Source organism: Lampetra planeri, chromosome 46, assembly GCF_965212315.1.
Source record: "Lampetra planeri chromosome 46, kcLamPlan1.2.h2, whole genome shotgun sequence".
In the NCBI taxonomy this organism is placed as follows: Eukaryota; Metazoa; Chordata; class Hyperoartia; order Petromyzontiformes; family Petromyzontidae; genus Lampetra; species Lampetra planeri.
In genome coordinates, this window is record NC_136152.1 from 4,018,712 (window position 1) to 4,036,037 (window position 17,326).

At 51.6% G+C, this 17,326-nt stretch overlaps 1 protein-coding gene across 2 annotated transcripts in view; it reads left to right on the plus strand.

The window, feature by feature from the left end:
- Nucleotides 1-17,326, plus strand: part of LOC144733339 (adhesion G protein-coupled receptor L2-like) — a 351,793-nt gene that overhangs the window by 179,032 nt on the left and 155,435 nt on the right. For both annotated transcript variants that reach the window (XM_078615186.1, XM_078615187.1), the window contains exon 3: nt 7,846-8,059. In XM_078615186.1, coding sequence (XP_078471312.1) covers nt 7,846-8,059 — 214 coding nt within the window. The remainder of the gene's footprint in view (nt 1-7,845; nt 8,060-17,326) is intronic.

Sequence of the window (17,326 nt, forward strand, 5' to 3'; positions counted from 1 at the left end):
AGGGCAATATACTTAGGCCAATTACATTAACAGTGTCTGTTACGTGCGAAATTGTGGTCCTGTCATCTGGGCGCTTGTTTTTCGGTCATTATCCGTTCACACGGTGGCCTGTCATTATCACCATGCAGCCAAGGGTAAATTGCGTGGCCAGTGTGAACATTCATAACGGGGAGGAGGGAACACAACAATTTTAATCGCTGCTCAATTGCTGCTCGGCCCCAAGCGTGCGACGACGATGCGCCTGCGAGAAAACTGCATCGCGTCCAACTTTACGTGCATCGCCGTCCAAGCCACGACGGACTCTCGGCGCTTCCCCGGCACGTGCTGCCTTTGTCTCTCGGCCCTCTGTCCGTTGCCGAGTTGCCCGACGGGCTTCACCTGTGCCCGCGTGCACGCCACCGAGTGCCCTGGGACCGGATGTCCTCGCCGTAGAACGCCGAGTTTGCGCGCCGGCCTTCCCACGCAAGCATTTCTGAGCGGTCGTGGTCTACAAAAGGTAAAACGGGTAAAGGTGCGGCGCTGCAATGCCTTGCTCTCCCCCCTGCTGGCGGAGCGGCCTTCGCTCGAGCGAGCACTAACGAGCCCCTTGAGAGAATATTGGGCCTACTCTTCCACTCGTGGTCAGATTTATGTGGGAAGCGGCGGAAGTTAGCGACTCTGTAATGCCACCGCGCGCGACCTGCCGATCGACCGGCTGCGGTGAACCCATTTATACTTCTGGGCTGGACAGAGTTTGGCGGGAGGGGATTCGAGGAACTTTCGGCAGAGGTCGAATGGAATGGATGACCTCTGGATTGCTCGTCCAGCGCTCTGTCCGTTACGCTGCAGAGCCGAGACCAGCGATAGGCGCTTGCCCATTGTGCGCATCTCATGACCGTGTGCGCACCCGTGGGCCTGTCCTGCCGAAGACCCCTGACAGCACAGTGAGAAAGCCCATCGTCAGTAAAATGCAAGAGCAATAAATGCGAGAGCCATGTGGGGTCATTTAATTTGTCTCATGAAATATGCATGGTCGTACGGACAGCACTAAAACCCGCGTTACGCTGCGCCACCAACCCGAGCACCGTATTAACCTCACTGCCAGCATCCCACGGTCAGCTGGGATAATTAGCAGTGAGAAATGGGAAAGGTTTATTGGTGGCAGAAGCCACTAAGTTTAATCCTCTTGCTGTGTCTATTAATTCTACACTGTTAATTATGTGTGTGACATCGCCTGCTTTCCATACATCAGCCTGTAATTCCACCAATTTGCAACGATGTGACACGCACACCTAAAGCAAGTGGTCGGGCCGTTTCACAATTCCCACCCTTGGCCTGACTTTCTAATGCAGTGCAGTACTTCCAAAATCCAATCAGGGGCATGCTGGGTAATTAAGTTATTCCTGGCATACGATGCTCCTGGTGGTGTTGCCACACTTGCCATGGATTGTTGCTGCTCTGTAATCTGCTGGGTTTTGAATGTACGCATCGCTGTGCGTGGTGATGATAATAACAATAATGATCCCAAGCCCCTTGTCAATCCACGGTTGAGTGAACGCCTTCCGCCGTACCGTTTTGGTACGGCGATTTGTTTGACCATATTTCACCGCACTGGTTGGTGTGCATACCAGCGACGGGGGTGGCCCGGAACTGGCTCGGATGTCACTCGCCGCTGAAGCGAGCCGTGAGCTTGGAATGAAACTCAGGCGACCCCGGCTGATCGCGCAGTGCACTACTAACCACCGCGCCAACGCTGCACTTCCTGTGCTATTATGTGCGCCGCCTTAAATGAAACTGATTTTGTTTAAATACATTTCCATTTGAATTGCTTTTCCTGCATCAAAACAGCTTCGTATGAATGAACCAACCCTCCCCCCCCTCCCACAGTAAAAATGAATGTGAGATGCATGTAATGAAATACAGTGCTGGAGTTGATTTTTTTTTTTGCGCCAGTAAAGGTCATCTGGAAAGGGTGTCACGGGCTGGAGATGGAGTGGGGAATTGTGACGGTGGCCACAGTGGTGCTGCTAAATAATGTATGATGGGGGCAGTGGTGTGTGCATGGCTTGGGGCACATTGCGGAAGGTTAGGGATGCATGTCACATCACAGCGCAAAATTCATAGCGCCGTGACTCATCAGCGCATCCACTTCATAAATACTGCACTTAACACTTTAATGCGTGTGCGCTGCATAATGCGATTGAATTTATGCTTTGTATTCATCTCCCACAAAGAGACGGGCGCGTGGCGTTGCGTGTCGCGGCCGCGTTTGCTGCAAAGTTCCTTCGGTTGACATTCAAATTCGGCGTCGAGTCAAAGGAACGGAACGAACGCCATAGACAATCCCCCCCTCCCCCCCCCCCTGCTCGCCGTTTGCTGCCCGTGCCATTGTTGCGCGATGAAAAGCCTAAAACAATGCTATTCCATATTCTAACAAGAGGCGACATTTCATGATAATACTATTACTACCAATCATTTACCTGATCCGCGTGAACCGCCATGGTCAAACATTGTGTGCAATGGGGGATGCATTCAGCCAGCAGCGGATTGACAAGAGGCTGTATATTACGACAGTGCTGTGTGTACCCAGGGGAGCCTTCACTGAACCTCAAGACTTGCACTGGAGGGTCCCGCTTTGGTATGTTTGGCCATTGAAGTTTTGCGGAGTGAAGTTTTACGGAGTCTTCGGGAGGAAAGTGGAGCATCCGGAGGAAACCTGCGCATGAGGGGGATAGCAGCAGAAGGGCCACGTGGACAGATTCACAACTCCATTTGCTGTTCTGGCATCTCGCGACCACTCCACTGCCGAGTGCTCCTCCAACCTGTGCCTCTAAAGCACGAGACAGCGTGTGCCTGTCGCCATGCCTGGCTTTATCGCGTGCAGTCGCTCGTTTAGCGTTCACTCATTGACCTTTGCATTAATTATAAATAGTTACTTTTGTTAGCCTTGCGGTACTGAGTCTATTAAACATATGGCATAACTTTCAATGAATTAATTTTATTGGAGTATGTGATTTAACTGAGCTTTTACATGTTTGGAGGTGTACGCCCGTCATATCTATGATCCAACTGATAGTGCCGGCCAGAGATTACTGCTACGTTCATCTGTGTATTGCTGAACGCACTGCCATCATCAGTAGTCGTGTGTTATCCGCTGCTGGCTGAAGCGCTCTCCTCGTGGACGCCACGCGATTCATCTCGCTCGTCCTCTCGGGCACGGCTACCCTCTCCTTGTCCCATCCGTTGGACAACAACAATATTCCTGATAATTGTTTTTTTACCCTTCTATCTGGCAACAAAACTGACACCTTTTTACAAGGAGTCATGTTTGCATAGACCACAATACCTGCAGTCATAATGCAAACAAAAAACATAACTCTGATAATGTATGCACTGTCCTTGAAGTTGATTGGTCCACACCCGAGACAGCTTTCCTTAGAGCCTAGTCTCACATGGCGTTGAACCAGATGACGCCAAAAGGCGCACAACTCAAAGACAATGCACCATCAAGGTATGAGAGCTCGGGGTGAGCATTTACACCATTGGAACCTCATTTGCAACCTTCCTGCCTGATGCTTTGCTCCTTCAAACCAAGCTTGCCGTGCATGCTGGATGCTGGGTAGAGACGAAGCAGTCATTTTAATGTCATTCCACTGGCTCAGTTTCAGCCTTGGAACGGATGTTGAAGTTTATTTACAGATGTCAGAGTCCACCTGACTACATGCTAAATTACTAACGCAAATAACTCGCCACCTTCATCTCTACCGTTGCCTCATTACACGTAAGAATATACAGTAGCCTGGCCCGCGCCGGAGATGGAATCTGCTGTATATTTGTCCGTATTTAGGCCGTGTTATTGATGAAGGTGGTGAGTGTTCATTATTTATGTTTCCGCACCACTGCCATTGCAGTCACATTATATTTCATCGCTGAATTTATGTATACATAATAACAATAATGGTCCTGTAACTTACAACCATTTGTCAATCCGCTGCTGGATGAAGGCCTCCCCGCGCTGTGTGATTCATAGTGGTTCTTTGACCATGCTGCACCGCACTGGCTCAGTGCAGTTCTGATATCCGCCCCCTTCGTCGTTGGCCATGGCCGAGAATCAAACTCGGCTCACGGTGTTTATTGGTGCGGTGCGCTAACCACCGCACCACCACTCCATCTCGTTTTCTTTAAAAGTCTGTGCGCACGAAGGTAATCTCCGGCATGGTGCCGTGGTGTAACGGTGCGCACTCCGGACTTGTGTTCCAGAGGTCGTCGGTTTGATCTCCCGCCGTGGCAGTTAAACAATGGAGCAAGTTTCTTAACGCATCCCCACCCGCCTCTCAGCACACAGTGGTAAACAGTGAATGGTGACACCACGGATAGTCGATCTGCGTGCGATGGGGTAAAGTGTGGTGTACTCCCACCTAATAATAATACACATCTAATGATCAGTTTTATACTGTCTAGCTTCGTTCATGCAAATCGCATCTCGCATTCGCGGTGGCACTACAGACCAAGCTGGAAGGCAGCTGCCAGGCTGTGAGCCGGAGCTGCCAACAATCGCTCTGCAATCCTCTGTGTATTAAGATGTTTTCAGCCAATGGGTGAGTGTTTAAACACGTGGGAGGAAACCAGAGTACCCAGAGAAAGCCCATGCATGTGATGGGGGCAACCCTCTGTCCGATGAAGGAGGGACAGATGATCTCAGTTCACACTCTGCTGTACTCCGTGTTATTGTCAAGACGGGTTACGACTCCTCGAAGGCCACGGCAAGGGAGCCTCGCGACATTTTGTAATTTGCGTGGTGATCCACCAACTCAATTTTACCTCCATAGCGTTGGATTACAGGCAGCCACGTGCCGTAGCCACGTGCCGTAGCCACCACCTCGTCCGAGATGTCGTGCCAGCATGGAAGAAGGGGCCCAACATACCCTCACAGAGGGGCTCTCTAGGGCTCCATATAATCGAGGCCCTCCTGCCAGCGGTGGCCTCAACAAGGGAACGCAGAGCTGCACCTTTGCCTTTTCTTTTAGACCAAAAAAAAATGGCTCCAAAAATATGAAGCAATGGGGCCGGTGGCAGAGATGTGCACCGTCGCGACGTCTCGGCGTGGAGCGCGAGGCCCGGAGATTGCGGCGGGAGGGCGGGGGCTCAGCGCGACAACCAAGCCTGCTGTGTCCTCGTATGTCACCATCCTCATGTGGGATGCACCGAAGGTGCGCATCAAAGTCTCTCCCTCTTCATTGGCAAAGTTTAATCAGGGCCACGGCGTCATCACCCTTCCCCGCAATCCCCGCGCAGTCGCCGCACCCCTGCCACCGCACGGCGATGCGCATTTAGAACAACAACAACAACAACAATTACCGGGGCGATCCATTTAGAGAGGCCACACGAACATATGAGCGAGAATTTACAGAGACGAGAAAGTCGCATTTCAAAAGCCTTTTACGTGTCTCCCACCGAATCTCAATGCACTCGAGCAATTGTTTGTCACTCTGCTTGATACGCTTTGTCCAGCACAGCCAATGTGCTTCTCCCGCGCAACATTCAATGACGCGTGGCAGCTGCAGTTGCTAATATCTCATTGGGGTGTCTGCAACTGGCTCACCCTGTTACAGCATTGTCAACCTCCCATCGCACCTCAAGTTCATGCTCCGCCGTTCCACGCTTATCTGCAGGCTTGTGAAGGTCTCCTTCACTGCCCTTGCATCTCATGAGATACTTCCCTTTCCTAAGCATGAGGGATATTTGTATTTATTTAATCGAAATAATGATCCACCTTGCGCCATCCTGCAATGAAATAAACGACTCATTATATATATTTAAAACATAAGAATAGTTGGACAAAATTAAGCCTCTGGTCTGTTTGCTTCCACGTGGGAGGTGATGGGTGGGGTTTAGACTGGAGGTGACTGGTGAGGCATGTTGACGTCAGAGGCATCATCGGGCCTGTCACAGTGGGCGTGGCCTGAAGGGGGTTTCCCACCTTTGCTAAGCAGGATTTTGGGTTGGCCACCAATTTTAAAGAGGCCCAAGAAATTTATATCAGAAAAGCAGTTGATTACACGTTTGTATTAATTTAATCGATTAATCACCCCGGTTGGAGAAATCTCAGTTTGGAACTCGCGCGGCGACGAGCTTTTGATCGGAGAACGGTCTCCAGAAGATTACGTCATAGAACTACTTCGGACAACTATGATATTCTACGCGAGGTGACGCACCCTTCTCGTGAGCCTGAGCCACCTCCTGTTCCTGCTCTCACTCGAACCAGTTGTAGCTATGACTGCACATTTGTCGTCACGATGGATTTCAGCAAAGTCTGTCTCCATCACTTACCTTACATGCACACGCAATGAAGCGTAATTGCCGTAGAGAAACAGAGCTCTTGTGATCTGAAGCGGTCCTTTCAACTGGACCATTTATGGAATTATACTTTAACGATCTTTATAATGAACGTTATGAAGGGGGATAAATTCAACTCACATTTTGATTAGCGAAATGAGTCTGCCTGCCTTTTCGGTCGAATCTCCCATCAGGTGCGGAGATAGATAGAGTTAATGTTGAGACTCGCATCATCGTTCAATTAACTATATTGGCCACACCTGGCGTGGACATTGAGTAAAGCGTCGAATATCTCAATCCGCTAATAAAGACTAGTGCTTAATACGTCCCTTGGTTCTGAGCGCGCAGATAAATTACTTTGCACTCCTTTGCTCTTGCCTGCCACCGCCACCCACGTAACCTCTGTTACCAGGACAATTTAATCGAGAATCATTGACTCGTTGTTATATGGACTTCCGCGGTGACGAAATTGGTGTGCTGTCTGGCTGTAAATATGGACCATTAATTCTCAGCGTCTTTCCTTATAACCGATGGTAATGTCACAGCAATGTACGTGTTTGGATTTGTGGCCACGCTAGCCTCCCCTGTGTGCACACTGGAAGCTTTGCTAGGTGTTCGCAAACAGCAGTGGCCTCCAGTAGTCCGAGAAAGGCAATACAGCCATCTTTCTATCATCGCCGATAATTTTAACCGGTAGTGTGCCGCGCGGTATTTCCTCGCTCTTGAAGCGAGAGGGAGCAACTGAGCGGCGTGAAGAAGCACAGGCGAGCATGAGGTGCGAGCCAGGCGGTGAGCCGGCACCAACGATTGCCCAAGCTCTGCAGTCCGCTTTATAATGAGATGTTTTCATCTAATTAATAAGCGTGTACGTGATGGAGGGGACTCGAGCACCTGGAGAATAGCCACACGCGTGAGGGGGCAACGCTCTATCACGTACAGATGGAATCGGAGGAGTCCACACTTTGCTGTTCCGCCTTCTCGTGGCGAGCCAGGGTGTGGCACCGCAATGCCTACGCGAAGGGAGTTTCACAACATGTGTGTGCGATCCACCAACCCTCGCTGCCTCTGCAGTGCTGAATTACAGGCGACGTGCAGCAGAGCCATCACTGCGCAGCAGTGTGTGTGGATCAAACAGGCTACAGAGCCGATATTTATCATCGTATAAAGAATCCTTATTATCTGTAAGTATGTGAATATGCGTGTAAAGTGCATCTTGCCTGGCACAAACTTCATGTGACGCCGCTACCCCTCCGTGGTGGATGTTTGTATGTTGAACTTCTTTTGCACCACCGTACGTAGCCGACCGTGCTCATCAGAGGTGCGAAGAACAACAAACGGAACACAAAAAGCTGTTCTGAAGAAATGCGTTTTCAATTTATAATGGCGGCTGTTGTTATCTTTGTCATCGACGCAGCTCACGTCACCCACACGCTCACTCACATCGCCCACGCGCTCACTCGCGTCGCCCGTCGCCCACGCACTCACTCACGTCGCCCGTTCACTCACGTCGCCCGTGCATTGCCGTTGCAGCATTTGGCCGCGTGGCCATGCCGCCGGGGCTGGTGCGACGGGAGCTGTCGTGCGAGGGCTACCCCATCGACCTACGCTGCCCGGGCAGCGACGTCATCATGATCGAGAGCGCCAACTACGGCCGCACCGACGACCACATCTGCGACGCCGATCCCGCCAAGATGGAGAACGTGCACTGCTACCTGCCGGACACGTTCAAGATCATGACGCAGCGGTGAGTGAGCGCGTGCGGCTCGCCCGTAACCGAGCGCGAGCTAAAACCGGGGGGCCCCCGCCACCTTGTTTCCGCCGGGGAGGAGAGCCAGAGACGTATTTTCCCAAGTCGGCCTAGGTCGATCAGAACCGTGCAATGTACCGAAATGGAGGTCAAGACAATACCTGTACCAGATCTCGACACAAATCAATTCCCGCCACACGGACACAGATGCCATTTCCCAGACTGTCTGGGTCAAATCCCAAGCTAAACGCTGCTGTTTCGCATCATCTCTTTATCAGTGCCGTCATTCGCAGGACACGTTTTGGCAATCCCCGCACGGGTCACGAAAGTGTGCAGAGGAGGCCTGCGAGGTGGGCCCTGAGGGTCCGCCCCCCGCCACCTAACTTAGTCCGTGCAGTACCCACAATCCCTTGCTACAACCAAGGACGTACAGAAGAGTCCCGTGGATGGTGCCATCGACTCGTAAACAAGTTTACGCCGAGGCACAAAAGCAAGCGCTCAGCACGAAGGGAACGTGGAAAACGTCATCGTCGTCATCGTCAGGGTGTGTGGTGCTTGCTACATCAGCCCCGTGTGTGCTATGCTGGCCTTAATAGGGACTTGCCAACAGCACTTTCTTTTCTCTAAACAAGTTGTACAGGGGATGTTTATGTGTGCCACAGTGAGGAGTGCAGGTGGTGCACTCCTCACTCCCTGGAATTCTGGACATTTTAGTCAGCAAGCTCACATCAGCCTCTGCACCCATGCATCTACCATCCAGCGCTGTGCATAAAGAGTCCAAGTGTTTAGTGAGTGTTCGGGCAGTGCTCAACTCCGTTGGCTGTACGTGATCAGTGGCAGACAGTTCATGTTCCCGTAATGAGAGTCAAGCATTGCCAAAGATGGACACTGCTGATTGTACAAATACAAAGATCCCCCGTGTGGCCTTTTACAGACGGCTGTGAGCGAATAGCTACGTCGGCCGGCACAGCGCACAAGGGCTTGGTGTTGGCCAGAACCACGCTCGACCACGTTTGGCTCCTCAGCGCCGATGCTTGTGTACCTCGCCAGGTACCGGTGGCTGGGTCGGCCTGGTGTGGAGGCCCAGAACCGTTCCGGATAAGCGCCATGGATGTTGGCGGTGGTCAGGAATCCCACCGGATATCTGTAACAAAGAGCTTCATAGCTCATTGGACCCCCCCAGTCTAAATCAAGATTCTGATGGGGGGTCACGTGGATCATGGCGTAGCGCTAACGGACATACACACGTACACAAACAAGATCAACAGCAACCGCTATGTGCCACTAACTAGCAGTGCTGTCACGATGGCACGAGAGCACTTCCAGGCTACTTGTAGTGTCAAAGGCTTTCAGGCAGGAAGTCACAGGACAAGCACAAAGTGTTATGGGCGAATTGACTGAGACGACTGGCAGATGCACCACCTGCGCCTCCCCATTGGGCCACGTTGCTGCGTTTTATCCACCTGCTACTGCCGGTTGTTGTGAGCATCATTCCTGTTGCCTCCAGTTGTTGCGGGATGGGTGGTTGACACCAAGTGCCCAGTAGAAACTTTGGCAAATCCATTTCGAACCAATGTTTCTTGCACTTCATTTGTCCAGTCAAACAGAAGCTGCTTTGGCACGTGTTGGCTGGGTATGTGAGCTACATGACCCAGACAAGGCATCCTACATAATAGAGGTTTTTGGAGTTAGATCGCGTAAATATATAAATGTGTCGTTAAAACCCGCCACCATCCGACACAGCCAACTAGTAAGGGTTGTCACGTAAACAGAACGTGGCCAATTCGTCACTAGTACAGCACACCGGTGTGTTGGAGAGCCAAGGCACAACATTTACAATCTTAGTACGACGTTTCGCCAGTAATTACGACTAGCTTCATCAGGCGACAGCCAGATTTGTGGAGAAGTCCACCTGTTTCGTTCCTTATATAGAGGCGTAGACGTAGTGGCCACACTTCTACACTCTTGCGCAAAGTGGGGGGGGGGGGGGTATTAATAAGTCAACGTACATTATGCATGTGCATTAAGGCATTCTCGCCTGCTGAATGAGCCCATTGATCTGGATAAGGCCCAGATCTGTGTCTTCCTCGCCCAAGTTTGCCTGGAATTTCCATGATCCCAGCTCCTTTCATTGTTTGACCTCATTAAGGCCAACGATACTGTCAAGAGGCTCTTGGGATCCCTGATCATGTTCATTAAGGACCATGATGATGGTGGGCAGTCCCAGCTTAAGCTACGTGGCCAAGAGTGAGACCCATTCTTTGTCTTCATTTTGAGGTGTGAAAGGGAAGGCCTTTGGGCTCCTCTAATATCTCAACATCTTTGTTTGACCGCTTTATTCAAGAAGCCTTTGAAGACTGCATGAGTGGAACACCATCTGGTAGAGATACAATGGGAAGCCAATTGACGGCTGGGTTCGGGGGAATTTCTTCGGGGATGTCATTATTCTCGAATTGTTCCCAGCACAACCGCAGAGCGAAAACGTCGAACGTCATCCTGAACAACGTGCGGCACAACACGCAGACACGTCGGAGGGCTGTGCATCACAACCGCGGGAAGCTGTGCAGCAGTATCCATGCTCTCCCGTCCAAAGCCAAGCTCCCAGTTTTAACCCCGTGCTCCCATCCGAGACAGAGGCAGGCTTTTATGTGCGCAGCGTGACCGACATCCCAACCTGGTCAACGATCAGTGTAAAAAAAAAACACCCATCTTTGTAAGAAGTTGATTTTGTACCTAATTCGATCAAGCATAGCTATAAGGGCTTATTTGGCAGATAAGCACCGAATAAGCCACTGGCGAGCACAACTGAATCGGGAGAGCTCCGTGCACCTCGTGCGGGAGATAGAGCGCCGTAAGGGTGCAGGCAAAGCACAATCATGCCGCTCGTGCGACGTGAGTGATGTTCAGCTGTCACAGAGGACTTCAGCAGTGGGAAAGTGGTGCGCTCGGCGCCGAGATGCCGGTCGCACATTTGGCGTGCAATCGCTGAAAATGTAAAAGCAGGTACATATGCAATTGTATAGAGTGCTTAGAAAACATATCTTTTTGGAAATATGATAATGGGAGCGCACGGAGCTCAGAAGAACGGCACCAAAGTAATACAATAAGGCTGTAGAATAATACAATCCAGGTAGCAGAGTTGTGCATTGTGCTCTGGATCCAGTGACCTGTGTTCAATTCCCAGCCACGGCTTACAACCTTGGCGAGTGATGTCTGATCCAGTGGCTCTCTTTAACATCGATAAACATTCTCTGCATTATGTGCCCCATATTAAAACTCAAATTACACAATGTGCTCTGGACGCAGTGACCTGAGTTCCATTCCCAGCCATGGCTACCATCCGTGGTGAGTGATATCTGATCCATCGCCCTCCGACCCATCCTGCCAGCACGGTAAAGCGTCGTGGAGGAAGCCTGTATCCCGCCAGTGGTTTGACTAAATTATTCTAATTACATTGTATACTAAAACTAGTAAACTATTTTTTTTCATTGACCAGGCAAGGTCCACTGAGCAAAATAAAATAAAAAATTAACGCAAGTGGCTTATCACGTGGAAATGTAAAGCGGCCAAATGCTCTGAGTGCGTAGGGAATGCCTTAAAGCCTCCCTTTTTACAAATAGCATGAACGTGTGCAGCTAAGAATAAAAAAGCGACACGAAAAAAAAACAATGTAATGACACGATTGAATTATAATTGCGTGCGGTGACTAAAAATCCGGCGACATCTCTAGATGCCGCGCACAAAATTCGGGGGGGGGGGGGGGGGATGTGGGGGGGGGGGGCACGTTTCGAGAGAGGAGCGGCGGGTTAAAGGGCGGATAACGGAGAAGGGGACGCTTCTTGCGTAATGGATGAAGAGGTGCCGAGGGTAGCGGAGAATGCGACGACGTACAATGGGGGGGACGTTCGCACGCCACGGCAGTCGGGCCGATAAGCGCAGAGCGAGAAGTCGGCGCTCTCGAGCAATTGAGCAAGGACTCGAACCAGGGGCACGAGGTCAGAAATACGGACGAACGGGATGAAAGAGAGATCCGGACCTCGAGCGCGTTGGGCGGAGGAGAAGTAGTGATGGGTCGGGGGTGGAGAGGGAAGAAGGGGCGAGAGGGAAACAAATTAGAAAAACTGCACCTTGACATGCGTGCGTGCTCTTGTGCGCTATACACGCACAAAAGCGATATCTTATTCTGTAAATGAATTGGCCCTCGCGCAGTGTGTCGGGGGTCCCGCGCTTCACATTCGCGGCACGTCCACGCGCTCGTGAAGCGTGCGTTTTTTTTTGTTTGCACGTAACCGTGTTGAGGGCATCTGTAAAATCTTATTGCGGCGCGCAAACATGCGCGGCGCGGACGCATGGGCATGCACTCCATAAAATGAGATACGGCGGAGCATCTGTTCTCCATCTGCGGTCGGCTTTCAAAATTGCGCCTGATCAATGTGAGCGTGCCTAACGTGCGATCTATAGATGAGCAACCTTTGGTCGTGTGCCGTCGGCCTCTTATTTACGCTTTCGCGGGCCACGCCGCACCGCCCTCCGCGTTGCGCTCGCTCGTTGCCCCGTCGTCGGCGGCGCAGGTTCACTCCTGCGCCGGCCACAAAGCTCGGGGGACACCGTGCCGACCGCGTGTCACTTGCGCGGATGCACACCGCACCGGGGTACTGCTGCTGGTGGCCAAGAGAGTCGTGTTATTTGCTGCAGTCGGACGGCGTTTGGCCCTGCTCTGCGCGTCGAGTGCCGTTGCCCGCGCAGTCGTGAATTGTGAGCTTGCTGGGGGAGTGGTAGTGCCACTGGTGAGCGAGCTGCAAGCGCTGCGGATCCGGCGAGATGGGTTGTACACCTGGCCACGGCCAAGCGTGATATCTGACCCGGTCCCGGGTGGTCCCTTTGCCAATCTGCGCTAACCAATGGCGAGCCCCCGATCTCCGTGACTGACATTGGCATCGGGAGGAATGAGCCCAGCAGTGGATTGAGAAAGAGCTGTAAATAATACTAATTATGTAAGAGTAAATTTTCCAGGTGTGTTATTTTCTGGAGAATAAAAAAAACAATCTCTATTTTCTCACTCAAGTGAAGTACTGCTCTTCCTCCTGTGTACAAACTTCAGCCTCTGGTGGAAATTCCACATGCCTGTGACAGGAGTAAGTCCACCCACAGTTCCATCACTTCCGACTCCCCGTATGACAGCAAGGGACTTACTTTCAGACTGTGGCAGAGGGTGAAGCTCGGAATCCTTCTGATTACGAGTCACGTGTTCTATCCACTGCACCATCAACAAAAACAACTTCTCTCATTCATATTATTCCTATAAGCAAAGTGCTTTGGCGATGTAACTGTAGATGTATTATGGCATTACGCAGTCAACCCCGGCTGGATTTTATCCCATAATGCGTGCTGATTTTTGCAGTTTTGCAGGCAGCGTCGTATTTTTTTTTTGCCGGCCAGCTGAAGGGACCTCTTTTCCAGGAAAACCCTAATTAGGCCCTTTGTGAAAAGTAATCCTTTACGTAAGCAAATAAGAACGATAAACAAGCGGCGGACAGTCCCCGTGCCTAAGAAGTTGTATACGAGACCGATATAATGATCCGGGGTGCCTCACATCTCGGCGTACTTTATGACACGAGGCGTCCGCGGTTCGAGCGGCGCGACGTCGATGCGCCCGCCGCGGCGGGGACACGGCGCCGCTGTGGAGCTGCGCTTCAGGTTCTTGTCGGCATCGTCGCCACTCCCACGTTCCACTGAACGCTGGCCCCGCTTAGGCCAGGGTGCGCGATGCACGCCGAGCCGCGGGCTGTCGAGAGTGCAGGCTCTCGCTTTGGGAGTAAATCGACGCCGTGTCAGCGGGTAAAGGTGCGGCCCCTGCAATTGCTCGCTCGCACAACTGCGAGGACCAACACTTGACGGAGCTCAAGAGAGCCCCCCGCTGCAGGCTACTTTTGGCCTACTCTTCCACGCTGGTCAGACGTCTCGGAATAGGCGGGAATACCCACACTTGGAGGTCAACCGTGGTTCACGCGTTCACACTGCTGGATGGACAGAGGCGTTGGTGGGGCGGGTGTTTGAGAAGCGGAACCGGCGACCTCTGGATTGCAAGTCCAGTGGGCTGACCAAATGACAGAATCTAAACACCGCCGTGTTGAAGAGTGGCATGTGTGTGAGGAGGCAGATGAGCAGAGGGCCCCTCGTGTTGCCTCTCGCTCGAGAATACACTGCAGAGTACGTACGCCAGGAGCCACGATAAAAGAGGTGAACTCAAGTGCTTTCAGAAAGCAAACTGAATTTTATCGTAAAAAGCAAAGCGACGCACCGATGTTCTTGAAGAAAAGCATTCTCCATCGGTGCATATTTCCCGTCGAAATGCGTGCGGCTCAGAAACACGGTCACTGATAACTAAGATGGGGAATGAACGCTGGGAAGTGCGCAAAGAAGCGTCGAGAGGGGGCACGCTCGGAGTGACGCCGAGAGACGGAGAGCGGAACGCGGGGAGCGGAGAGCAGACGCGCAATGAGACGCGTCGGGTGGACTCGGTCGGTGAGCCGTGGGCAGGACGCATCCTCAGAAGGGATTGAGGGCCCGTGGGTAACACCGCTGAGGGACTGACAGGCGAATGGAGATCGCAAGCCCGAGAGGTCGACCACCACGGAGACGGAGTGACGAGATCCGTCTCTCGCGTGCGGGAACGAGAGATGGGCTCGCGGCATTGGCGGACAACGAGAGATGGGCAACAGCCCGAGGGTCTTTATCCAGCAGTGGGTAGAACATGACCGATGATGTTGATGATGCTGGCGATGAACGATATGCTCCCGTGGCAGGCACACAATGCCTAGAATGATGGAGCCATGGCACGGCCGCGTTGTCTCGGGACGGCCACGCAAAGCTCGCTCCTCTGTGTTTGTCGCGGCATGCAAATGCGCCTCTGCTATCTGACTCGAGCAACGCAGCTGGCCACGGCGATTGAGAGGGAACAGATCGATACGCTTAAACGGTCGGCTACGTTGGCTGAACCCGTCGCCAAGGCAACTAATTGCCTCGACCACGTGGGTGAGAAATTGCTCGAGTGGGGGGGGGGGGTGCCGTGGGGTCAGCTCGCGGGACTCGCCATGCGGAGGTCGCCCCATCGATTTGAACTCCGCTGCAGCGGTGGAGGGAACGGTGGCGCAAGTTTCTGACATTCCCCCTCTCCCCCCCTCGCCGCTGGCTCCGCACGCACTGTGCACCTAGCAACCGAGCAGCGCTATGACGTCTTCACCACGGTTGGTCCACCGGCAGGTTGCCACGTGTGAGTACACCCATCTCGAAACTATTTCTTTTCTTTTACCAGGTAAGGCACACTGAGCTACACAGCTGTTTTTTTTCTTCCAGAAACGGCCTGGCCACAAATGATCGCTCAAAGAAGCGGCTTATCACGTGGAATTTTACAGCAGCCAAATACAATAAAACGCGTGACGTCGATTCTCCTAAATGTGGAGGGAGAAACCGGAGAAGCCAGAGAAAAAAAATCCATCCGACGATGGGGAGAGAGACACCGCAAACTCCAAATACACAGCAGGCGTCAGGGTCAGAATGATCAAACCCACCACCTCCTGTATACCTGGCGAGGGAGTTAACATCTCGCTGCCGTGGCACCCACTAGGCGAGGCCTTTCCATCAGCACCGGGGCGTGAGCAAAGCATTGCAGGGCTGCACCTTTACATTTACAACCTATAAATGTTTTTCAATTCACGTTCAAAGACTCGGGGGGTTGGAGTGGCAGGGTGGTTGTTTGTTTATGGCGGAAATAATCACGTGCCGAGCACGCCATTAAATACAAATCCCTGACTTCACACTAAAGGCTGAGGAGTGTTTTTGCGGTGATATACGCGCGCAAGATCATACAACACGCAAACAGCGGCCAAGCCACCGGGCAAAAATCCACACTGCAGCCAACACACACGTCTCTGTAATGCCCATCGAGTGTTTTGCTGCTGCGCTGGCTTCCGCGATTCTGCACACTTAAAATGCTCCCCGCTAGTAATGGGCAATGAATCCAACTACTTACCAAGTCGAACTGACTAATGATTAGACCAGCAAATCAATCAGCTGACTTGCCAATGTACTCGTTGATTTAATCGTTGAAGGGGCCGCAATGTTGCCGGCGTGAATAATCAGCAACAGTGCGGCCACCCAGGCAGGTCGTGATGGTCACAAGTTCCTTCACTTTGTCACCAACGTTGTGCGGAACAGCTTCCCAGGAAGTACGATTAATGTGGCCACAACTCCTCCTTTTTAACGACGTAAATGAAAAACATTATTTTTAGACAGAGTACAAATAGCTCCAGTGAAGTGAACGAAAAGTAGAGTCGTCGCAAGCACAGAGTTTAGCCTTTCATTTTGGTTTATTTGTTTGTGCACAGTACTTATACACTGCCTCGTTCCCGAGCGAACATCGTATTCCGCGTGCAATGACTTCCCTGCTGAGTAATGATCTCAAATGTCTCTTTGTTCTGGTGACTCAAAGCATACCACATGGGAGGCACGATGTAAAGTATACACCACGATGATGATGATGCTGATGGTGATAGTTTACAAATTACGTGTAGCATACATACACTTTTGAACTTTTCCCTTGCCAAGAATGTATCCCTAAGGCCTAACATTGGTCCGATGGCTCAGGGGTTAGACATCTGAGCCTGTCATCACTGAGATCCTGGATTTAAATTGGAGTTTTAGCCACCTGCGATTTAACGCGAGCTTTCAAGTGAAGCGAATTTATGGTCTCAGCGCGGTGACCAACGACTGCACAAAAGAACAATCGCATTCACTGAATATGGCGAGATACTTATTGGTATATATGCCTGTACGTTGAACTTATGTCACGCCTTCCATAGCCAACCGTGCTAATCGGAGGTACAGGGGGAAGGACAACTTATTGGATCATGACGAACATTCCTCTGTCAACGGGGCACATGGGAAAGATGGTTCCCTCTCCTGTAGATAAACGAGGCCACCTGCAATGGATTTGAGAAATAGTTCTATGATATCTGCTTCCACCGCGGTCATTCCCCGACCCACGGGGTGATGTGCAGAAAGCAGCACATCACCCCGTGTGTCAGGAAATGGCCACTTTGTCTCATGATAGAAGTAATACAGATAAAACACAATTGGGCAAAAGGCAAATGGAAAACGTTCTGCCCTTTAGAATATTGGTGGACCAGGTGTCTCTATTTTATACGTGCAGTTGTTAATGCAATGAACCCGGTGACCTGAGTTCGATTCCTGGCCACAGCTATC